The sequence below is a fragment of the Amblyomma mixtum genome, chromosome 5, assembly GCF_055824585.1.
Source record: "Amblyomma mixtum isolate Tamu chromosome 5, ASM5582458v1, whole genome shotgun sequence".
Classification (NCBI taxonomy): Eukaryota; Metazoa; Arthropoda; class Arachnida; order Ixodida; family Ixodidae; genus Amblyomma; species Amblyomma mixtum.
In genome coordinates, this window is record NC_143016.1 from 48486587 (window position 1) to 48512371 (window position 25785).

Genomic DNA, 25785 nt, shown 5'->3' on the forward strand with positions numbered 1-25785 from the left:
GCTTCTAATCTATTTTTCTCTTTTGCTTGTGTTCAATATATTTGGATCTATGCAAGAAAAAGCTTCCCTCAGAACCTAGATTGCGCACCTATTAGTTACCTGCCAATGATTTTAATTATGTCAATATATATGCAGATTATCTATAATCAGCTGAATTTTTCTTATAATGGAGACTTAATATCACATTAATTGAAACGCAAATGTGTGCAGAACTTCGGCGTACGTTCACAAGGCTGCAACCGCGCTGGGTTGGCCTTTGAGGCCTCGAAACCAAAGTGGTGAAACGTGATAGTCCGCGGGTGTGTAACACGTCCAGGCTGACAGGTTTATCTTAGCAGTCCCCCGCACAAAGAGGAGCCCTGCAAGAGAAAATTATTTTTCACGAGCCTCTCCTTTTAGCAGACTTGGCACTCGGCATCGCAGCACATGTTCTACAGCTTGGGCCTCTCGTGTGGCACTATTACGTGTTTGGCCAGCTACAATGACTTCCAGGCCAACATTTTCAAGTAAGAAGAAGCGGCTGTGCTATATAAGCGAATGTGTACAGCGCATGCTAAACTGCAATAAGGGAGCAATTACTCTTCAGCATCTACCCAAGCGCAGCCATAAGTTATACCATAAGCCAGCCATTAGCACAAAGGAAAGCTACACGGCCATTTCCCGCATTTGGGTGTTGTGCGTTTGTCTGAGCAATTACTCTTCAGCATCTACCCAAGCGCAGCCATAAGTTATACCATAAGCCAGCCATTAGCACAAAGGAAAGCTATACGGCCATTTCCCGCATTTGGGTGTTGTGCGTTTGTCTGAAGCCGGTTTTGTGTCAGCTGAATACAGGAATACGGAGTGAATTTGCTGGGAATGGGTTAAGGTTAGATGAAGTGTACGCCTTTGTTTGGAAGCCAAATTAAGCGGTTCGCTTATGAAGTTGTTAAGCTCACTGAATTATGCAGTATTACCGAGACAGCACTCGACAGGCTCTGGAAGAGAGGCTGCAACTATAATTTCCTTTCATCTTCTCGCTTAAGATAATAGAACAAAGAGACGAGCTTCTCAGTCTTAAATCGGATACGATCCATTGCGAACAAGATTAACGCCAAAAGCATGTAGCTTATCTTGACATAATGATGTAAAGAACGACACGACGTCATAAATGCAATGCAGTGGCCACGAGCTGGTGCGTCCGCAAAACACATTTGAAGCTCTCCGATTTGACACGGGCGTGAGTAACTTTCTGTCCTGCGATCGCTTCTCATTGCTGCAACGAAAGCCACGTGATGAAGGCCAGCTTGGCGGACTTTGGGTACAGCATGCTCGCCACCGTCTTCGTGTTCGGCCTCTACGGCAGCCTGGTGCAGTCTTCCCAGATGGAAATCGGCGACGTCGTCACCCAAGGTGCGTGCATTCGAGCTACGCTCGCTTTTGCACGAACGACAACATGCGAGGCATCGCACGAGCACAAGTTTGCTTTCCTCCATTGTTCGCTCATAAACAAGCGGGAAAGCGATCATAAACTATGTACCTGCAGTCGACGCCACCGGTCTTGGCGACGGCCAGCTGTACTGCCAAGGTTTTGTTCCTCTTCCACTCACCTGCCGCTCCGTCGTCGGCTTACGGAGCAGATGTGTCTGCACGACCCTGGATGACGGTATAATCAATCACGACAAGCTACTCTAAATGGCTAAACCTAAGCCAAGACATCTCTGTAAAAGCTAATCATAAGACGAAATTATAAGCGCACTTGTTTAGTAGAGCGAATTGTTGATTTGGTTTATTGTTGCAATGGGTTAGCGGAGTAGCACAGCGAGCCATGAAGTGGTGTAGAACTGGTGTGTGTATAAGTTATATTCGTTATTATTATATTCTCCTTCATTTTTTTCTTACCGTAGTCGCTGTCCTCTGCTTTTGAATTTGACCTCGTCGCCTTATTTCCGTCGTCTTCCTTGCAAAAGCATACAGATTTTTTTTGGTGTGTTTCTTAGGTTTAAGTAAAACCTACGTCGCTATTTTTTGCACTAGAGCAAACTTTAAAGTCCAGATTAAGGCTTTTGATCCTAGTTTCTTGTTGATCGTCGGCCTAAACGAAATGGTCTTATGAGTCACCCATTATTAGAACTTGTACTGTATATTTTAGCAGTATACAGGGTGTTTCACCTAAGACTTTCTGCAATTTTTAAAAATAAGCTATTTGAATTAGATGAGCGCTTTTTCTGGCATAGCATTGTCAGTGATGTAGTACATCATAATGTAGCTAAGACGTGGTAATTAGCAGGCTTGTTAACCAATATTTAATAGTTAACATTTAAACTATTACAATTGGGCTCCTTATCTATTGAGAGGCATGTAGCCCACCGTAAGTAATGTCCATATCCGTTTTTAGAATTTCGAGAACGCGATTATCCTCGGCGCTGTGGCCCAGCAAATTTTGGCTATCTCGACGAGTTAGGTTCACTGGAGAGGTTGCTTTGCCTGCAAGCTTCTCAAACCGCACGTATTTTGGCGCGATGTAGGCGAAATTTGTTGGGCCACAGCGACGAGGATAATCGCTTTCTCGAAATTCTAAAAACGGATATGAACATTACTTACGGTGGGCTACATGCCTCTCAATAATTAAGGAGCCCAACGGTAATAGTTTAAAAGTTATCTATTAAATATTGGTTAACAAGCCTGCTGTTAGCACGTCTTAGCTGCATTATGATGTACTACATCACTGACAATGCTATGCCAGAAAAAGCGCTCATCTAATTCAAATAGCTTATTTTTAAAAATTGCAGAAAGTCTTAGGTGAAACACCCTGTATATGCAGGGCAATGCATACTACTGCATACTATAACGGTATGTACCGCACTTCCTGTAGGAGTATCCAATCCGCGGCTAGCCTTCTGGCAGTTACAACTGCCGCTTTTTAATGTCCCATATCGTTGCCATTTCATAACTTACGCACTGACGTCGCGAAAAGCGTCCTACTGGCTGTTTTTCAACAACTTAAGACGTTTAACGCCGTAAAATAGCCTGACAAAGTGCGCTACAGGAAACATAAAGGTAAGCGATGTGCTTAGTTTACAGAGAGAAACTAGCTCCTTAAAAGTTCCCCGTTAACTTACGTGGCTTGGGTGGTGTGTCTGTGAAAACTTCATGCTGGGCCGAGCAAGTGGTCATGAGCCACGCGCTCTGAATTCAAACCCATACTCCTCAGTTGTCGTTATTTTGCTGCTTGGTTTTAAGGGGGATAAAAATAGGACAGACAGGACGTGCCCGATTTCTTTAATTTCTCCTTTGCCGAACACGGTTACCACCATAAACGCTCGACGCAGGCATTGACTTCGCGTTTGTCGGCTTTCCGGAGGCGATCAGCCCCCGGTCCAACCAGCGGCTCTGGTGCTTCGCCTTCTACTTCACGCTGTTCATCCTCAACCTGGGATCACAGGTATGCGCTGGCACGGCCATGTTGGACTGAAGAGGTGGTTCCGTGAAAATGCATGCCGCTTACTAGTGACGGTAACATGCAGCGATTAATTAATTCAACACTCCCCTCTCGTCCGCCGCTGATGAGTCACCTTGCTTGCGGAGCAGGCGGTGTAACCGTCAGCCTAACTCCGAAGGTATAAAAACAAGCCCGGAGGTCGGAGGAGAGAGAGAAAAAGCGAGATGGTGCGACCTGACTTGTCTCCGTTGTTCGAGCGAGCCCCTGTCGAGAAGCCGTTATGCTGGCGGCCCCCGCTCTGAACTTTTGTACTGCCAAGCAAATATTGTACACAAAGCCCTGTTCGTTTGCTCCGTCGTAGGTCGCTTTCTTCAGCTGCCATTCCCATGCATGGGCGCCACATGACGACCGCAATGTCACAACAGTGGCGACATCGCTGTGGGAACCCATGCCACAACACTTTACGGGCTGTCCTCGAGGGCGTACACTCTAAGATTCCGATGTCCCTGGTGGGCATGCCGCGCGGACAGCATGTCCACAAATGGCACATTCCGGAAAACGGCTACTTCCCGGACCACAGCATCTATACGGCTAGTCGGCATAACATTACCATTTGCCAGTTTATGAAAGCCAGAGTTCGTGGAGAAAGTCTCCTACACAGCCTTCGCTGTAAAAAAAAAAAAAGGAAGACACTGCCGTAATTTTTACTGTCCAGCCCAGCGAAGAAATCAGAGCGGCAACTACACCACGACAGATGTGCCGAGGGCGATAGCTCTACACACCGCATAGGAATAGAGCATGGCTGCGCAGCTGATTGACTGGTGTCATTTGTACCTTCTGCTCGGCTGTAGTGCCGTCATACTGTGACACAGAGTAGATACAGACCTGCTGCTAAGACAAGCAGTCACGTAGCAGATACAAAACGAGAAAGGGTGGTAGGGAAGCGTCCGATTATCAGCGTTCCGACAAAAGGACTTGTTTTCGACCAGACAAATAAAATCCTATTGTCGAAAAGTCGGCTTGCAGACTGAAGCTTGCCTGCTGTCTGTAGCTCAATTTTTTTCTCAAGAAAATCGCGACCTCCTGGCTATCTCTCTAATGTAGTGCATAGGATCACAGGGGACAAGCACCGGCCTCTGATTCATCCGTCAAGTTAGTGGTATTTATGCGAAGTTCCGCAACCAAGGATCAGATTTAGCTTCCGACAAGCCACCGTATCACTCACAGCAAGGAAATCGCCTTCGGTTATATCAGACGTATACAGTGGGAGCGACGCACTTCATAGCTGGGGGAATTTGCTACTTGGCCGGACCGGCTTTCGAGTAATTGGATTTCTTTGAATCTCCTTTTACAGCGTTAGATGTCCTTAGCTGCAGCTACTAAAAAATGTGGCGTCGGTGGAGCTGTCCGCAGAGCCATACGGGCGCCCTCCGGAGAGACCGCCCTCCGCAGAGGCTACCCTTTGGTGCGCTGTAAGCATAAGGGAGTAAAAAGAGAGCAAGCTGTCCTCTGGTGCACTGTTAGAGGACTGCTTACTCCCTTTTTATTCTCATATAGGCGTTTTTGTGTTTGGAGTGTGTGTGCACCACCGGGCACAGCAGCTTTGCGCCGTTGTCTTCGGTGTCCGCAAGCCCACCGCCGGGATCCCACGGGAAAAACTACGGAGAATGTTTACTACATTCGACTCTGAGCGAAAGCACGGATTCGTGCTTCGTAGAAGACGACGGTGAGCAGGCAGTGCCGCGGGACGGAGCAGATGGAAGTTGATGAAGACGACGCTCTCCAATGGACAGCGCGAGAGTGTGGTGCAGTTTAACACGAGGCGTGTGGCGTCGCTGAGCGGCCCTTAAGCGAGATCTGTTCGCGCAGCCACGGGTTCAACTCCCAATCATGAATACTGATATTTAATTTCTTTTCTATTTTTCATGGTTTGACCTCTAACTCAGCTGAAGGTCAATACTAGGCACCCGGCGACCGAAGCACGAGGTCCCGTAGTGAAGTTTTCGCTTCAAAAATCCCCTCCGACGTACGAGCCCAGCCCCATCCCGCACACCGCAGCACCTCCCGAATGCGACCGCTAGGCCTCCGCTGCAGTGTGCTGGTGGTCAGAGCATAACTCATTTAATTAACTGCGTAACTATAATAGCTAATATAAATAAACTCTAAAGTGTTTCCAGTTCTCCACGATCACAAGCCAGCTAATACTGGATATTTCGCGCTACAAAAACTCGCAGCCGTTCTGTGATTTTGCTCGTTACTTCTGGTGCCTTTTCTCATATTGTGCGATACGCGGCTTATGGGCCGCTCCCGCGTGCTGTGTTCAGGCCTGCGCGGTCGAGGGCTACCTGCGCAGCCTGAAGGACACCATCCTGTGGCTTCATCAGCGCTCGTCACTGGCGGCGGTGCTTGGAAGCGCAGGCTGCACCATACTCGCAATGCCCCTGGCTTTGCAGGTACGAGGCGCACGTGCTTATCTGTGAACACAACCAGATGTGCGCTCGCACTCGCTGCATCGCTCGAATGTGCTGCGGGATCATTACCCATCCAGGCACCATAGAAGCCATGAAAACAAGAAAACGCGTAACTATGCACTGCGAAAGAAACTGCGAGCGCATCAAATCAAAAAGAAAAAATTAAGTTTGGTTTTCGTCAAACTATGACACAGAAAAAAATCGCTCAAGCATCTAACTGAGGAACGGTGAGTTGGGAGTAGCGTGCTGTTTTGGTTAAGTTTAGTTCGAGTGGTTCCGCAGCTGTTACGGTGCTTTTTTGGTTGTACGGCCCAGTATTGTTGCTTGGTAGATGGGCTTGCACGTAGATAGGCTTGCAAGCGATGCGTCTTCGTCTCGCAGCATTCTGCAGGGCGCTACAGGGAACGCTGAAGCTCAGTGAGAAAACGAAAAAAAAAAGCATGCAGTGTTTACGCTATCGCTGCGTAAATCGTTAAGCTGAGTGAAAGCCAGGTAAACAGCAGTATCGCGCAATGCCGCCTCCTCTCTGCGATGTCTCACATACGCCAACGCCTGCACACCCTTTCGTCTCTTCCATTGAAAGGTGACACGTCGGCATGACGTATACACTTGTGTACACGCTCACTGGTACATCGAGTGCTGGTGCGTACGCAGTTCGCACTTGCGCTCCGCAGTATGGCAGAATGGCAGTATGTCTAGCGTAGCTTCAGACATCCGTGCCCTGAAAACTGTGTCGACGCACCGCAGTTTACAGGCTGGATTTACCTATGCTGGCGACTCCTGTATTTCATTTTTCGCATTTTCCTAGCTCATAAAGGATCCGTTTTCAGTGAAAGTGGCATCTTTATCGTTAGAATGCGATAACCTATGAATGCAGGCTGACTTCAATTTGTCCTCAGTGCTCTTTTCAGGCCGCCAAAGGCTCGATTTCAGGCTTGAAGAGTGAAAAGTATTTTTTTTTTTTACTTCGTTGCCGGAGGTGGGCTTGTTTCTGGTGGGTTCTGCGAGAGCTTGGCCTGAAACCTGCTCGGAGCCTCGCTCGTAAGCATCTCGGGCTGTCATGTCTAATACCAGCTGGCCCAGGCGTTAAAGCATATCGACTCTCCGCAGGCGGGTCTCTACATGTTGGAGCTGATGGAGAGCCTCATCTACGCAGATCTGCTGCCCTGGGTAGGACTCGCGGAGCTGATTGCCGTAGCGCACGGCTATGGTAAGCCTCCACGGCTTGATGACGTCATCGCTGGTGGTCAAGTTGCCACGGTCTCGCGTTAAAGTTCGCGCAACAAACATCCATTGTATGCTATGCTATAGAGCCAGACTCGTGAAGAGTTACGAGCGAGCAGAACAGGCCCGCGACTGCCCGGGTACCTGATTATCGCGTCTTCGTCGCCCATGCTGGCCCGTCAGTACGATACTTAGGAGCCGCTTTGTGATTCTGGCTGATCAAATGGGTCCATAGTTGTTTTATTCTTCCGCCGAAGCTTTTACTTCCAGATTAGCAAGGCGAAGAAACCTTGCATTTCTAGAGAATACGCTAGCGGATGCACCATTTGGTCTCTGAAATGCTAGTCGCTATAATATGTCAGACGTGCAGTGTAGCCAGATTGCGTTGACCCAGCGAAAAAAGTGCCTGTCACGCAGTGGTTGGATCTGCCTTGCTGCCCGAAATTGACGCAGACATCTGGGAAGCCTTGAGAGTCCTCAGACGCTCATACTGGAGGCTGCATGACAGATGCGAAGCTGTAGCTGGAAAGTTGCTGTATTCTGAAGACCCGATCTAAATGCAGTTTTATATAACATAAAGGGGATGGGTCGAAGCGGGGGTTATTAACAAAAAAAATATATGCAGTACGTGCATATAGTTTGTATGATTTTATAGATTTTTTTTATGGGGGTTCCTTAACGTTTGCTCTCATAACAATAGTCAGAACGTATTAATACGAACAGTTAATCTACACACTAGGAAAAACCTTTAATCATGCTAGTATTGCCATGCTGTAAATTGAACAAAGCGTCAACGTTGCGGTCGGGTTGGTAAGTCACATTCGGAATAACATGCTTGAATGAGACCGAAAACAGAAGGGACGGGTAATTCACTGTGACGTATGTGTCCTCCTTTGCCCTGTAATATGTACCCTCATAATTAAAAAAAAAAGCGAGCTTTCTTCATAATCCGACAGAAAAGTGGTAATGCGATAGTGCAGCGTTACGTGGCACGCGATAGAAGATTGCGCACTGAAATATTTTGCTAGAATGAAATGATTCTGCCCATAAATGCCAACGCGATGAAATGTTTCTGCAGTTATGCAGCTCGTGACGATAATTTCGCTGGTCAATTTAAATTAGGGGTGTGCGAATATCAAATTTTTCGAATACGAATCGAATACGAATACTTGGCTCCGAATATCGAATCGAATATCGAATAATCAAGGACAGATGCATTTAACCACTACAAAACATTTATTTGAACACCCAAGAACATCACAGTTCAACTATCAATGATTACATGAACACAAAAGGTGTGTGTGGCCGCACAAGAAGTATCAAAGTCTCGAACATTAATCTTAGAAGAGTGTAAATATCAGAGAATACGGCTAGTACACAGCATTGATTAAGGCTAGCTTGCCATAAGCACAAAAGCGCGTTGCTGGGATGAACATTAAAGGTTGTCGTGAAGGAAAACTAGCGGCTCCACATGGCCAGGCCGAAGTCGTTCCCTTCGAGCTGAAACGACTTCTGCAGCCACAGAAAATGCCCTCTCACTTGGCACTGAACTGGCACGTATTGCGAGGTACTTCTTGCACAGCTCTGGCTATACCAGCTTCGCAGTTATACCCAAAAGAAGCTCACCAGCGCAGTCAGCTACGTCATGGCCCAACGTTACCAACGTTACACATTGCTCTGGGCTCCGCCATGTTGTTATGTCTCTGTCGATAGGACTTGCGGACCGAAATGAACGCCGGTGCTCGCGTAGAATATTCGGCTAGATACGAATATTCCCGGTACGTCGATTATTCGAAACAACACGAATACTTGTATTTCGAATCGAATACGAATACTAAAAATATAATTTTCGCAATGTATTCGAAAATATCGAATATTCGCACACCCCTAATTTAAATTATTCGTATCGTGCAGGCACTGTAATCATTTATCCCATACCGGCTAGCGCTGAATTTTCGAGTTGCCACTTTGTGTATTTGTCCATCCGAATTTTTCTGGATACGGCGGAGCGCGGGGACGGAAAGAGGATTGCGAAGCAAGAGCTGTGTTCTGTAGACAGGACTGCGAGCGCCTTTTTTCGACGACTCTCCTTTTAGTTCGACCTGCAGAGCCAATATATTAAAAGCGGATATAATAAAAGAGAGCTTTATTATAAGCATGAAGTCGAGAGTGTGACGGAATCCCGTCTGGCCGGGGGGATACATTTCAAAACAAAGAGACGCCGACCAGTAAAATGAAAAAATTGTATTGACGTTTCGGCGCCCAGAACGGGGGCCTTGTTCACAATGGAATAACACCAATAGGGTTCGTCTTTAAAAGCTATAGTAACCGCCGTAAGGATCGCGCGTAAATCTGGTTAAGATTGCCCTCGTTACGATTAAGCGTGTGATCCGTCGTCTGTATCACCAGGGACTCGAGATGAAGCCGTGATGTTGTCAGTTTCTCTTTTTCGATGATTCTTGCCTTGTCCCAATCTATTTTGTGATTTTTCGTCACCGCGTGCTCTGCCAAGGCGTTATTGCTCGTATCTTCTTTCTGCACATCACGAGCATGTTGCTGTAAGCGCTTCTTGTAACTTCCGGTTTCGCCGATGTAAACACCGCTGCAATCTGCGCAAGGGATGGCGTAGACAACTCCTGGGAACTTCTCTTTTGGCAACTGGTCTTTGATGTTCATCAGTTGTTGTCGCATTTTCTTGGCAGGAACATGGGCAACTTGCACGTCATACTCTCGTAATACACGGGCAAGGCACTCACTTGTTTTCGGCACATAAGGAATAGCCGCACGTTTTTTGGGCGGAAGAGGGGCGTCCGGATGACGAGGCCGTGATAGCCGTCGTTCTGTGGACCTGATGAAATGGCTTGGGTAACCACAGCTAGTGAGATCTTTTCGTACCCTTGACGCGTCCGCAGCGGCGTCAGTGGTGCATGTGCATATCTTCTTGGCCCGCTGCATTAAACTGCTCACAACGGCTCTTTTTTGGGCGGCAGGATGGACGGAACTGAAATGTAGGTTATCGGCCTGTGTGTGTAGCCTTTCTATATACGCTAAACAACAACTTCTGGCCTTTCCTTGTGACGAGGACGTCCAGAAGAGGCAGACTGCCGTCCACCTCTTCTTCCAACGTGAACTGAATTCCATTGTGAACAAGGCCCCCGTTCTGGGCGCCGAAACGTCAATACAATTTTTTCATTTTACTGGTCGGCGTCTCCTTGTTTAGAAATATTATAAGCATGAATGCACCTATATGGAAGTAAAAAGGTAGTAAGCTGTCCTCCAGCCCACATTCTTTTATAAAAGATGTGCGCTAGAGAACAACTTCACCCTCCTCCTTTCTGTTCATAGTGGGAATCCCACAGACAAGAAACAACAGCGCGCACAGAAGGGCACTTTCCCATTAGGTTATAAAAGCAAAACAGTAAAGCGAAACTCTTAGAAAACGGCTCGTTTCGCTGAAGACGTGAGATGGCTGTCGCGTACGCCTGTCCTTGCAGGTTGCGACCGACTGGTGCACGACATAACCTTCATGTTCGAGTCGCCGCCGTGGCGCTTCCTTCCTATCTGCTGGCGCTACGTCTGTCCACTCGTGCTGGCGGTGAGTTGCTGGGCCACAATAAAAGGCAGAGCCTGCTCTCGAAGTTGACACGCTTATCGGTGTCTCACTGACCGGGTTTCAAATCAAGTTTCGGAAGCGTCCTCACTTGAATCTTGCTGTAATTTCGCCTGAGTAACGGTCCATCCTTGACTACGAGAGATAAAAAAAAGCCTCTACTTCTCCATATCCCAGGGTAAACAAAAGAAAGGCGGAGATAGAAGCGAAAATTATACCACCAGATAGCTCGTTTGCCGCATGTATCATGCACAGACGTAGTCCTGTACCCTATATCCGAAGACAAGTTTCAAGAACGTTTTGAGATACCGTTCTAACGTGTATCGCTAGCTGGACGCAAGCAGGGATTAGCGAGATCTGCTTATTTTCGGTAATTCACTGTCGGGCAACTTTCTGTCGCGTTGCCTTAACGCCCTTCCCCGCACTCGTCTTCTCGACGGCTGCGCACCACTGCAGATCATCGGACTGAACTCGTTCACGATCACCGATCACCGCCACTCGCGCTACCAGAAGGTGTTCCCGGCGTGGACCGGAGTGTGCCAGCTGTTATTATTTGGCGTCGTCGTCGTGCTCATCGCTACCTTCGTCATCAGCACGCTCGACAGGAACAAATACGTGAGCACACCCTTGAGATCGCTCACCCTGGCACATAGGTTCACACCCTCTACGCAAAACGAGGTCGAAGCAAACCATCGACTGTCAGCCGGCACAGTGGGACCTATACATGTGACGAGCTTCGAACGGCAGTCTTGTAAACTCATATGTGCATAACTTCTCCGGAACTGGAATTCGAACCTTAAACCTTCTAGAATATACGAGAGGATGATGAGCCATTGTGAATAAGCAATACCTTTATTTCTTCTATGTATGCCTATTGAAACGTAGTACGTGACCTTCCTGTTGGCTGCTCACTTCATTGCAAAGAACGGCGCAGTCTTCGGCACATTTTCTTTTCTCCCTTCTCATAGGGCCCGCCGTTTTGGCTCTGTGGCTATGGCGTTCGGCTAGTGAGCCTATGGTCATGGGATCGAATCCCGATCGTGGCGGTCCCATTTCGATGGAGGCGAAAGACGCCCGTGTTTTGTACGATGGCAGTGCACGCTAAAGAACCCCAGGTGGCTTAAATTAATCCGGAATCTCCCAATGCACCTAGATAACATAGACAAATACCCAGGAAGAATGAGGTACAGTGCGTTCGGCAGGAAGTTAATAACTGCATCTTGCCAGTACTCACCTTCGGAGCAGACACGAGTGGATTCCAAGTGGATTCCAAGGAAAGCTAAACTTACCAGTGGTAGCAGAGAATCAGGTGGGCAGATGAGATTGGGTATTTGGCTAACGAAAGTCACGAACTTAAACTGACCACATCATGAAGTGGAAAATTATCGGTGTAATGGTAACAGACAGGAACATCGCAGAGTGGCTCAGTCAGGGAACAAGCGCGAGTTAATTATACCCTAATGGAAATAATGAAAATGCGGTCGTGTGCAAGACATATAACGCGAAGGGAAGACAACCGATTGTCTCCCAGAATAACGGAGTGGATTCCAAGGAAAGCCAAACTTACCAGTGGTAGCAGAGAATCAGGTGGGCAGATGAGATTGGGTATTTGGCGGGTATCAGGTGGTCGCAGCTGGCACAGGACAATGTTAATTAGAGATGCATTCTGTTTTCAGTGGACTCAGACTGATGATGATGGCGGCCTTAAAACCTTCCCGCAGGACCTCTACTCTGCTATGGAGCCCGAGGTCACGTACGGCCCCCGCGGCCGTGCGGAGTTCATGCGCTACCAAATGACCCTCGGAGAGCGGAACGCACTACCCTGCTCCATGTCACCCGAGAGCCGGCGCGACGTTGGGGGTTCGCCCGCTGCCAGCGTCAGGCGCCGCACCTCTGCTGGCGTGGTGACTTCGCCGTCCATGTCGGAGAAGCCCAAGATCGTGGTGGTCAGCGCGACCGGCCTTATCGAAGGCAGCGGCAGTTCGGCGCTGGGCTCCGGCGTTGTCGTGGCAACGCCGGCAATGAGCTCCGCTGCAAGCCCACGCCGAGATGATAAGGGCAACAGGAACAAGAGCCGGGCGCGAAAGTAGCGCCCTCTGCTCTACGCCGGCAGCACAGCGCCCCCTACTTTTGCTGTGGTTGGTGTGCGCGCTGCTCAGCAGGTGTTGTGTAGCGTGTGTTACGGACGCAGATATTGTGGAATCACGTCGATAACACTGCGAATTCAAGAAAGGTTTGTGCAGAACATATACTGCTTGTGGCATGTTTTCGCGAGTGCGCAGTGTTTTTGTTAGATGCCATACATGGATGCACATGTAAGAGGGCAGAGACCTCGCAGGTGTGTGCTCTCTGTTCGAAAGCGCATTCGCTATACGAAAAATTTCAGTTGCACAGGTGCTACATTAACGATTGTAGATATGTAAAATAGGAACGGCGGAAGAAAGTTTTGCTAGCAGGCTTTGTATTTGTACAGTGCTACTAATTACCTTAATCAATTTGCGCTTCAGCAGTGTTGACTCTCTCTTAGGATTTGTTTTTTAGAGGTATTAACATTGTCTCGAAAGCTTTCTTCATATTCTGGCCTTTAACTAACATCTGTCAGCTTCTCCGCATTTCACAGCATTGTCTGCGGCCGTATGCGACGAAATTATGAGTGTAATACAGGCAAGGTTTCCATGAATTTTATCGGTAGCACAGGCGGATTATATCTTTTCTGAGATCTAGTGGCACGCTTCTGGTCCAACGCATTTATATTCACTGTGAACCTGCAAATAAGGAGAGACTGACCGACTGCAACGCCGAAACACGTGTCGCATTTCTCCAGTCAGTTGTACGGGTGGTGACGCCTTTAGTGGTCCATCATGATCAGTTGGGTACATTCAATGCTCACTCCTAAAAAGCAAGAAGAAATGTCTGAAAGGGGGACGAAAATAATTTAGTCGGAGAGTACTCCAGACTTCTGGTGTATTACTTTGACAAGACAGCCCCGTTCACATAGACTAGTGGCGCGACTGCATTGACCGTCACTTCCTCGCCAACTGTGCAACTTTGATGTGTATGCTACGTGTCGTTTCGTTTGAAAAGGAAGAATGCATGTATTTTTTGCACTCTTAGCTGCCGGCTGGACTCAAAGTTGTCGCCCATTCCTACCTTTGTGTACAGTTTTACTTTCCGCCTCTGTTTTTCCCTTCTGTTTGAGGTCCACATCATTACAAATGTAGTGGTTGCTCCAGAAGTGGTGTGCTTTGATGGATACTAATAGCGAACATGTGCAATTGTGCGAGTGCGTGCTGACACTTTCAACGTTTTTTTTTTTTGTCTGCGATCAGAGGGGAGATTGTGGGTGCACTGCTATAAAGATACTGTCGCTGGAAAACGGGTTAATGGAGAACGATGGGGAAGGCAGCTATAGAAAACAAAAATGGCACGATATACGCTGCGACTCAGAGGGAAACGTAGATTAGGCGCCAAAAAAAAAAAATGTTGTGGTTGGTATGCTGCCGCACAGACTGACAATTCGTCTTAGATGATGAAGGTAACTTATGCCGCAGAGGTAGGAAGAACATATATCATGCACGGAGGTTTAATTACGCGTCCTCGACGAAAACAGAACGAAAACACATGGAGATAAACAGGACATCTCGTGCCCACGCCGCACCTATGCAGATGCCGGATTACTAGCGTCTCCCAGATTGCTCTTGGGGGAAACTGACGGATGCGAATCCAGGAACACAGTGAACACGGTGAAGAGGAAAGTAAACTGCCAAGTTAACCTTCACTGCTGTTATAATTCATCAGTTACTACCTTATGCGCAAATATTTTATTGGCAAGGAAAAAGCCCTTTCCGCTTATAAATGAATACTATTTCACTTGAGCATCCAACAGCTGTGTAAAACATTGATTCTCCACTCCAATCCAAGCAGCGAGATTTTACGCCCATAATTCAAACTATTAGCTTTGTTCATACTAATGCCCTTCAAATGTTACTCCTCATGCGCAGTTGTGCAGCGAAGTGCACTTGCAGAAGGTTATTTGTCGATCTCTTCTTTTTCTTTAATTTCCTTCTTTCTTTCTTTCCTTATTTCCTTCTTTCTTTTTATTTACTTCCTTTCTTCTTTTATTTTCTTATTTTTTGTTATCTCTTTCTTTCTTTCTTTCTTTCTTTCTTTCTTTCTTTCTTTCTTTCTTTCTTTCTTTCTTTCTTTCTTTCTTTCTTTCTTTCTTTCTTTCTTTCTTTCTTTCTTTCTTTCTTTCTTTCTTTCTTTCTTTCTTTCTTTCTTTCTTTCTTTCTTTCTTTCTTTCTTTCTTTCTTTCTTTCTTTCTTTCTTTCTTTCTTTCTTTCTTTCTTTCTTTCTTTCTTTCTTTCTTTCTTTCTTTCTTTCTTTCTTTCCTTCCTTCTTTCTTTCTTTTCCTTTCATTTCCTTCCTTCTTTCGTTTCCTTGGCGCAAGCCCTCGCTCGCGTCACGTCTTCTAGCAACCCCTTTTACCTTTGGCCAAAAGATTAGAACAGCAAGGATGAGCGGGCTACGTAGCGCAAACATATGAGAGAGACAGTGGGCCTCTTCGATTTACCGCGCTCGGGCAGCCCGCTGGCTGCCAGAATGTTCATCTCTGACAGGAAAACGCATCATGGTCACATAGGCTGGTGGCCACCAGAACCAGCCAGCCGGCAATCACGGCGGCAAGCAAGTCGCGAATCACGTAGGATTAGAGAAAAACTAGCGCCAAACCATGCACACCACATGAAAAGGACGAGGACGAGATACAAGCGCTAACTCTGAGTTGTGAGCTAGCGCTTGTGTCTCGTCCGCGTCCTTTTGTGTCTCGTCCGGGCTGCGCCGAACGCAATGAAGACCATACGCGCTTGTATCGCGTTCAACCAACTCGCAAAACACGTTCAGCACATGCATATATGCGCGTGTCTGAGCGCGCACTCGGAGCTGGAATCTGCGGCTGCTCTCGCGAAAGGCCTCGAACACCATCTCAATATCAGCCGGGCGCACGAAATTAACAGGCGAAATATTTTGTGAATCAGAAGTATGCGTTCATAATATGAAGCGAGCATTTGTGCTTGTGAGGTGGCGAGACGATCGAAATACGATCGCGCATACGCACGCAAAACATATAAACAGCGAGAACTACCGCAAAAGGTTATATTCCAGACGACACAGACGATATGCACCGTGGCCACCGTGACCTAGTCGAAACAAGCGCTTGCATCGCGCAAAACATCGCATGAAGAACCGCGGCCATTCTAGTCCATATAAGAATGGCTGCGCGAGCTTCCCGCTACCACACCACCTCTCCGTCCTCTGCCAGTTGCCCGAGAGCTCCAACACAAAATCGTCCTGGCAAGTCTGGGTGCCCGCTGGCAACCCGAAACCGCCCAACCAGAGAAGAACGAACGCGTTCTGGGCAGCCACCGGAAATGAACGGAGCAGCCAGAGAAAATCGAGCGCCTGGCGCCGCGCTGTGGCAGCCCGCAGGCAGCCCGCGGGCTGCCAGAGGCGGATAATCGAAGAGGCCCAGGACTATGGCATTCCCGCCGCGTCCTTCCTACTCCTCCACACGTCACTCGCCAGGAATCTACATGCACCGGACAAGCGCGAACATTCTCCACCTTGTGTCCTCTATACTATACCATATACTCAACCGCCCACCCTGAAAACACTCACGTACTGGACTTGTTCACGCGCCATTAAGTGACTGCACTGCTTCGTACGGAGATTCCTACTCCTAACCTCGTGTCATGCCTGGTAGAGAGAGCTAGAAAACAATTATTTCTCGACCCTGGTCCGGGTCGACGTCTGAAGTCGGAGAGTCAGAGCTCATATCGGCCAACACGTGGGTGTTATGTGACAATTGCCGCTCTCCCTGCTGCACTATGCCTAACACTATATGGCCGCTTCAGGTGGCCCACATCGCCCATGCACGTGTTGGGCAACCACCGCACCGCGCCGACCTGCAGCCTCAGCCCCTACGACCTGAGCCAGCAACCTGGGCTTTGGACGCCGAATGAAGCTTTTTTATTTCCGTAATCCTTCACTGTACAGGAACACTGTGGACAACTTCATCCAATTATCGTTATAATTTAGATTTGGTTCTTTGGCTCTCACTGGGTATGTTAACGTTTGGCCGGCAGCGAGAAAAAAAAAGGCCTCTTATGGCTGACAATTGTGACTTGTGACCTGCACACCGAGAACGACAGGCTGCCTCTGTTTTAGATAATGGCGGCGACGTATAGCCTGTGGTGTGCGAGAAAAATAAACTCGCATTACTGTGGTATACCTGCAGGACAAACCGATATGATGGTTTGGTTTGGTTTATGGGGTTTAACGTCCCAAAGCGACTCAGGCTATGAGAGACGCCGTAGTGAAGGGCTCCGGAAATTTCGACCACCTGGGGTTCTTTAACGTGCACTGACATCGCACAGTACACGGGCCTCTAGAATTTCGCCTACATAGAAATTCGGCCCGCCGCGGCCGGGATCGAACCCGCGTCTTTCGGGTCAGCAGCCGAGCACCATAACCACTGAGCCACCGCGGCGGGCTTAAGCCAGTATGAAGTAATCGGCAGTTATTACGGCGACGCGCTCAGGTACCAGGCTATTCCTGCATGTGGATGGTCACTTTAATGGGGCGAGTGCACAGCCAAGCATCATCATCATCATCATCAGCAGCAGCAGCAGCCTGACTACGCCTACTGCAGGGCAAAGGCCTCTCCCATGTCTCTCCAATTAACCCTGTCCTTTGCCAGTTGCGGCCATCGTATCCCCGCAAACTTCTTAATCTCATCCGCCTACCTAACTAAAAACCCACCTAAGGACCGTAAAAATGCAAAACGTAAGCTAAAGGTAGTACATCTCTTTTTTTTCTCACCTGTCGCCCAGGTTTAAACATCGAAAGCTTCAACAAATACAAATTATGAAGGCAGCACAGTTTAAGTATCCAAAGAGAGAGAGAGTTAAATTTTCAAAGAAATTACAGAATTATGCTCCAACAATTCCGTTTAGTACACTCGAATTCCAGAACGGTGCAAAGTTCCCAAATGCCGCAAGACCTATGGACAACAAATGCTCCGTAATAATCTTCCACTATTATGAATACTGTTGAAAAGGAAGGCATTGATATATTCAATATTCGCTTTCGTTTTGGTTTTGTTTTTTAGGTTTTAGTGAATAAATAGTTTCAGTCGCACACAAAATAGGTGCAAATTAGGCCCACGGAAATAAAAGTACGCGTGGACTCTGCTTTACGTATCAATCCGCCGATGGCAGAGCGGCAAGGAGCCACGTGACTGGCTGAAAGGCACTCAACGCGTTGGTTGGCTCCTCGTACTTTCGGAAGCGAGTTAAAAAAAAAAAAACCGGTAGGCGGAACGTTTAATTCGATTTAGTAGGGAATTCGGCCGCACAAGACAATTCGAAGTTTCTAAGAATTCTCGGAGCGTGTAGACCGAGTTCCCGCGGTAAAAAGACGAGCTCAGAATCCTCTTTAGTACACCTTTAAGGCTTAAAGCGGAACATTACACTCAATAGTTAAGTGAACATTTCGAGAGGGCTTCCCCTCATTTACGCAAATAAGAATATCATAACGCGTGGCGTCTTTTGGGGTGAGCTCCATACTAACTAGTACCTCAACATGCAGTGTTTCTAGCGCTGTCACGTATAAGTATGGTCATTGAAAACAATACCGAGGCCACGACACCATTTCCAAAAGCAGAGTCCGAAACAATAAATATTGGGCCAGCCGTATTCTTGCATTTCTAAGAGTCCGCATATTGCACTGTATGACATTTTCAGCCCTAAGAGTACGAAAGAGGTACTGCTGTACTCTGACTGACGTAAACTTCACAGAATATCCAAAGAAATGCGGTCGCATAACAGTCTACGGCGGAAATATAGAACACTGAGAGAAGGGCGCTCAGGGAACAGTTTTTGCGTTAGCCCGCTTGTGAGAGAGAACGGCACTTGACCAAAGTAGTTTGCAGAACATGTTATTGGTACTAGGTATTTGTACAGCATGATATCTACACATATGCAGAGTGGGGAAAAATATGACATCATTGCTCAGCTCTAACATTCCTCGACGATAAAATCAAAGCTGATCAAAATGAAGTCCAGTAGGGAAAAATAGTTGCGGCTAATTAAGATCGTCTTCACGCGTCTCCTCATGCCGGGCGGTAATGAAGCCGCACGTTATGGCATGAGGTATACTAAGAGAAAAAATGAGGTTGGACTACACATATACCAGCTGTCAAGCGTTGCGGTTGTTCTCGTGCTCTCTAGGACAGTTGCTTAAGTACAATAAGCAAACGCCATCTGTCACAGACAACCCTGCGCCGAAGTCCTGCAAGAAAAATATTTCTGGTGACCGAATTCGGTCTATGAAACCATATGAGATCTCTTTTCGCACTCAGAAAAGCTCGACTTATCTCCCTAACGCAAAATAACAATTCGCAAGCGTTCGTTGAGCGCCCGAAAAGAAAAAAAAGTAAGAAATTCGAAGATTGAGGAAACTAAAAGCTCGGCACCGGTGAAACGAATCCTGAATGCGCACAATGGCCGTCCTATGGGGAAATGTTCATGAGCTGTCAGCGTTGCCCGGACCACGGTGCTCGGCGGGGATGGGGAAGTACCGCCGTAACTTTTCGCATTCGTCACTGCGCAAGTTCGGTACCCAAGGAGAAAAAGTCGTCGAGGCTGGAGACAGGCCGAGGCTTATTTCTCCTTCGATGTCAGTGGCGTTCTCCACATGAAGCTCTCTGCGAATGAAGAAAGCGGCAAAGTTCATGCATGCATTCGTTGTCGCACAACAACGCGTGTGCGGTCGCGTGACGGGCGCTCTAAATAAATGATCGCCCTTACGTGTGGTGCTTTGGTCAGTCCGTAACTCGTGCCATTACGTTTTATAACATGGGTGTAAGTTCACTGATGCACCAACGAGCAGTTTCCCCTTTTTATATATAGGTTTCTTACAATCGCACATACCCCGATGACCCACTGATTTTAAATTCGCATGTCAATTTTATTTTCATGCACCCCTAAAAGAGCGGTGTCAACTACTAGAAAAGGTGACACGTTCCTAAGTCTAAACATTGATATGTCTCCGATGCGACCAGAAAAGCTCAAAGCGATCAAATCTAGATTACAGTACGAATGCGAGGTCTGGGACCCTTTCACTAAAAAAAGACATTAGCAAACTTGAACGGATTCAAAGATCAGCAGTTCGCTCCATATATAACCGGTACCGTCGACAAGACTCCCCATCTCAATTAATGAGAATCAACAACATCAAACCCTTAGAGTACTGGAGAAAGCTAGCAAGAATCAAATTCCCCTTTAAACTGTACCATTCTCAGTTCCGTCTTGACCCCTCATTGTATATAAAACCTTCAACAACTAGAGTAACAAGGCATTATCATCTGCATAAATTATCTCCTTTGTTTGCCCGCACCAATAACTTTAAATATTCTTTCTTTCCTCGAACTATAGCAGAATGGAACAACCTACCCCCTCATGTGTTTGTATCCGAAAATGTGCTCTCCGCCATTGAACAAGTACTAGATCGTTAACCATTGTCTGTCGTTTGTTGCGACTTGTTTTATTTTCAGTCTCCGTATTTACTACATCGCTTCTACTGAATTCTGCTCTTGGCGTCGTTTTCTGCTGGTCGTCGGAGTCCTCTGTGTGTTTATCCCACTCCTGCTTGGGCCTTAACGGCCTGCAGTATTGTATAAATAAATAAGTAATAAAAAAAATTCTCCTTGTGCGAAAGCGATGGCTGTCCCCATTTTCGTATTATTCATAATAATTGTATTATAGGTAAGAAACTGCCTCATCAAATCGGGTACGCCGTAAAATCCTAGGGCGTGCTAGATTGATCGCCAACACTCACCCGGTTTTGAAGAAGTGTGACATGACCGCAATCATGCGATGGACGAGTTGCTGCTCATCGGGCACGGTGGAGTGTGCAATAGCGACGCCGAACAGCAGTCGAATTGCGTAACCCCGGGACGCACCGATGTCTTTCGTCGCATTGGTGCGATGCAAAATGTAGCCGTGCACCCGATTGCCCAGCGCGTGCAGTCGCTCTGCGAAGAATCTCACTGGACAGATGACCAGGAGGTCGGACATCAGGTCCATGGCCCAGCGGCCCTCAGGCGCTCCCTGCACAGACCACAGAAATGCTCATTTTTTTTTTCCTGAAGGAGGTGCTAATCCCTCTGTTTGGAGCGATATGAATACGGTCGCTTGCCAGAAGGATGACACAGATGACAGACCGCCTGACTTTTCTTGGAGCTACATAACCTTGCCTAGAGACGATGCGGGTTCGAAGAAGTACAAACTCAATTGGAGTGACGTAAACTGTTCTGCGTTGCCACAAGAATAATGCGCCGTGAAGGCCGTTAAACCACTTAGCCCGAGTGTGAATTTATGAAAAAACAAGAGCTGCTATACCACTGGACAGCACAGGAAGAGAGACACACACTGATAACTTCTTTTAATAGGTTGCCGGATGTCAGAGATAAATGTGTACTATCGGGGACAGAAGTCCCCAGGACACGTGAACGGCAACCAACGAGTATAGATTCGTTATCATCTGGAGGTTTCAGACCACACTTGCAGCGGTGGAAGTTTCTCTTGGGCTTTCTAACCTGTGGTAGTAAAAGCAGTGGAAGATTGGCACACTTCGCACCTATGCGCCAAGATCGGCAGTTGCGCTTCCTGGAGACTTTTGTCTCCGATAGTACATCCTTTGCTCAGCAGCTCCGCATTTTTTCAAATCTTCTTTCAAGATGCGCACACAAAAATTAAGGAGCTCTACAACACATTGATCCCCTGGGATTGTACTTCGCAAATGCCGTTTTTGGAAAGTTGCACATTTCGCTAAGCTTTGCTGTCGCGTGTATCATCTAAGGTTAGTTGGCATCGAGGCAACCACTGACAAAACTTAGGATGCGTGCTGTAGCAGGCACAACCAGACATCATCATCATCCTGCCTGGGTGCTCAAAAATCTCCAACTTTATGTAGGAAGAACGTTGAAATATGAAATGTTATTGCTTGTACTGCGCCCACGAAAAGTGAAAAGCGGGCCCTTTGCGAGCAGTCTTGAGTGTTAAATTCGCGGAAGGCTACTCTTATATCTTTATGCCAATTTCCGTAAGGTAGTCTAGCACGTTCCGATGACACTCTTCTTCTGCTGTTAGCCCTCTATTGTTCTTCTGAGGGTGCGAAACCTTTTACATCGGACTGTTTTTTTTTTTGTAGTTTCGACACACTGCTTCAAATCAAATAAACGTTATTCACAGCTCTGACACTAACTGGCTTCTGTCTAGTCTTGTTTAAACTTCGGCGAAAATTCATTTCGCCCTCAGTGTCAGTACCTGGGCACTCTAATTCCCCGGCTAAGTGCCATTGTGGCGAGGCCTTAAATGCCGGAATTACGTTTGCATCCGGCACTCACCTCGGGATAGTTACTAAGGATTTCGTCGGCGTCCTCCTTGGGAAGCCCCAGCAGCGCGAGCAAGGAGCTTACTCCTTTTCTTAAATCGCCATCCTGAAGCCTGTAGTAGTGGCCAAGGGTCTCTAGCAGAGCTGGACCTTCGTCGTCCGAGAAGCCCATGAGCACTGTGAGATCGGATACCTGATTGGCAGCATCCAGGATATAGAATAAAGAAGCGTGTTAGTTAAAACAAATTACTTGGTTTAGTTGATTAGCGGGCCAGGAAAGCCGGTGTCGAACTCTTAATTAATATATCCATCATTTTTTAGTGACAGCCCAGCCGTAAAACAGAACAGAAAAGTTTCTGCGCAACAACATATTTTCTGTAGCGTTTCTGATCAACGCTAGTAGTAATAGAATTTTTTGCAGTAACAACAGAATTTTCTGTCCTTACTACAGAAAAGTACTACAGAACTACAGACGGAACAAAAGGACTAAAGAAAAAAAAATTACAGTACACAGAAAAATATAGCCAATCATCAGAAAAATTTGTAGTCACGAAAAAACTACAAAATATTTTGTCTCATTTTCACAAAGTTCTTTCCTTTTTTTTCGACTGGAAGTTCATCCAAAACACTGGCATTGTTTCAGCAATTTGGGAGTTCTACGTGCAACAAATGAAAAATGAATACAGCAAGCAGCAAGCGTGGACAAGGAACGAACATGCATAGACACATTGTGAACACTGATGGCAAGTACCTCGCAATGCGGCCGTCTTATTTACGAAAGCTTTCGCCACCGAGAATCCAAAATACGAAATTTGCACGCCTCCTGGAACCACGAAGTTTTTGCAGCGCAAAGTTCGCGATGCCTGTCGAGAGGCGGCTGTATATGAGAAAATCCTTCGTGATTAGCAAAACAGAAATGCGCGGGGGTGTAAGCTAGGAAACACAGAGCCTCTTCGCCAACTGGCCCGGATTTCGAGGAAAAAATATAGCAGGAAGTGAGTAACAAGAGATGGAAACGGATGCTATATTTTCGCGGCGTCTTGCCCGTTTCTCCCCTCCTCGGCTGCGGCGAATTCAATTTCGAGCAGACGGACCTAAAAATTGCGATACTTCTTTAATTATTTGGTATGCAGCCCTTGTCAAAAAGAAAGGACCCAAGAAGGATTTGCCCCTAAGCTTCGTAGTGGGGCCTAAGTAGCATCCATGGAAGCCTCTACTTTTCGGAAGTGTGACGACCAGAGCTCTTTTTACCTTCGAGGGATTTGGAACGCTAGCTATGTAGAACGAGCCACACGAAATGGCTCAGAAGCAAAACCTGCTGCTTGCCATACTCTAGGTGAAAGCTGAATACACCGGATGGTTTCCCCAAGTTGTTTATCGACAAAACGTCGCATCAGTTTCGTGTTCAGCACCCCCGTTTATACGCGACGCCATGTAATGTAAATCCGGAGTACTATCGTCGACAGTGCCGTCACTACCTTGAGCATGTCCCAGCTGCTGCGCTTCCACATGACGGGCAGCACGGGAAAGAAGGTGGGCAGACCCCGCAGGGCCCCGGGCGGTTGTTGCATCAGCGCAGCGACTGGAAGGTCGCGAAGACATGCTAGCCACGAGGTTGCTCTCTCGGTTCGTTCGCACACTAGTCGAGCCAGGATCGCCCTCTTCTCGTCCAGGGCGCGGCCGTACACGGGATACCTGGAACAGCAGTAGACGATAAAATGGGGAATGTGCAGGACCTCCCTCGAGCACCTGCTACGAAAACAGGGCCAGGCGGCAGAGTTGTTGACTGTAAGGGGAGTCAACAAAAGTGAAAAGCGGGCCCTTTGCAAACAGTCTTGAGTGTTACATTCGCGACAGGCTGGTCTTATATCTTTGTGCCAATTTCCGTAAGGTAGTCTAGCATATTTCGATGACACTCTTCTTCTGCTGTTAGCCCTCTATAGTTCTTCTGAGCGTGTGAAACCTTTTACATCGGACTGCTTTTCTTTACAGTTTCTACACACTGCTTCAAATCAAATAGGCGTTATTCACCGCTCTAGCACTAACGGGCTTCTGGCTAGTTTTGTTTAAACTTCGGCGAAAATTCATTTCGCACTCAGTGTCAGTACCTGGGCACTCTAGCTCCCCGGCTAAGTGCCTTGGGAAGCCCCAGCAGCGCTATTTGTGCTTTTTAATGCCTCATCATAAATTTTTGTCTCTGCATAACCCATTGTAAGTTGGACGACTATCACGCATTACTTCGTCCAGGCTTTTTTTTTTAAATTTCCGCTTTGGATGATCATTCTAGAGGGACAGGAAATCATTCGTTTTCTGCTAAAGTTCACTTTGGTGTTCGGCTAACTTGCAGCAAATGGCATTTTAAGATCAAGCACAAATGACCCTTGGTCGCGATCCGCAAAGCACTGCCCCAACTGTCATAAAAAGGGTGCCTGGATCACACAATGCAGGATTTCCTCAGATCGCGCTCGTTAAGTACAACTGGTGCTTGGACTTTTTTGTTTTTAGTCTGAATAGTCAGCTGGTTGAAACATGCTTGTCAGGGGTACTGACCATTCTCGGATCAAACCAAATGAAAAAAAAAATGAACTTTCAGTAATTCTATTGCGACAACATTAGCGGTTTCGTTTTCGAGGAAAGCCGAAGTTGCCTGTTTATGCCACGAGAATGGCCCATTGGTCGAGAGGGTCGTGACGTCATCCAAGCTCCATTGCGAAATGCCTCCGAAGAAAAATCACTGCCATCGAAAGGAAAAACGGTGGTCGAGCGGGAATCGAACCGTTGCCCTTTAGGTCGCGAGGAGGTCGCGCGCTCTCTCTATACTCCAATGAAGAGCGTTCGTTCAGTACGAAAGTAGGCGTGATCTAAGCGAAAGTAAAGGAGCACTTCCGTGGGACCGCCTTCTAATGCTATTACACTGTACTCTTCTTAAGGAGGCTTAAGTGTCGTCCAAGTATTTTAGCGGTGTTTTTTCGGTTTCAACAGAAGTGTCCAAGCCCTAAATATAACCACTCCCTTCAATAAGTGCAATACACAAGCGTTTATGAAATTGAGAATGCGGAAATTTGGCGATTTATTTTGTTGTTTTAAGTAAACGCCCTGTTGCCCGCCATTGACGCAGACGGTTTACCGAGAACCATGACATGAAACTGGACTAATATTCTCCCTGAGTGAACCATTGTTCTTGCAATCCCATCTCCCCTTACGGTTCCTTCTTTCGTGCCTAGCAGAACTTCTGCGCTTTTTCTAGCAGTTTTGTGCACCCTGCTCTCCGCTCCGTTCACTGCCTGGACCTGAATTCGCTTGTGATAACTGTGGTTATTGAGCAGTTGTGATCTAAGGGCAACCTGGTGAAAACTGCTCGCTTAAGCCCACCTGGTAAACGGGCTCTCGCTCATGAAGACGAGCTTGCGGACACCTGCTTGCAGGAGCTCTCCAGCGAACAGATGGTAGCCGACCGCAGACGCTCCAGAGCCGTGTCCCACGACCACCACGTCCGAGACGTTGCCGCCGAAGGCCGCAGCGTGGCGCATGGTCCACCTCAGAGCCTCGGCCTGGTCCAGGAGACCGGCGTTGACGGGTGCATCCGGCAGCGCCACGTTGAGGAA

The 25785-nt window shown here is 47.4% G+C and overlaps 1 protein-coding gene across 1 annotated transcript in view; it reads left to right on the forward strand.

Annotated features, from left to right (window-relative positions):
• Window positions 1-12816, forward strand: part of LOC149342040 (sodium- and chloride-dependent glycine transporter 1-like) — a 16742-nt gene extending 3926 nt beyond the window's left edge. Inside the window, exons 4-11 of the mRNA XM_089546728.1 lie at window positions 403-506; window positions 1268-1392; window positions 3312-3424; window positions 5746-5874; window positions 6967-7102; window positions 10611-10711; window positions 11183-11341; window positions 12403-12816. Of these exons, the coding sequence (XP_089402854.1) occupies window positions 403-506; window positions 1268-1392; window positions 3312-3424; window positions 5746-5874; window positions 6967-7102; window positions 10611-10711; window positions 11183-11341; window positions 12403-12816 (1281 nt within the window). The remainder of the gene's footprint in view (window positions 1-402; window positions 507-1267; window positions 1393-3311; window positions 3425-5745; window positions 5875-6966; window positions 7103-10610; window positions 10712-11182; window positions 11342-12402) is intronic.
• Window positions 12817-25785: the final 12969 nt, after the last annotated feature.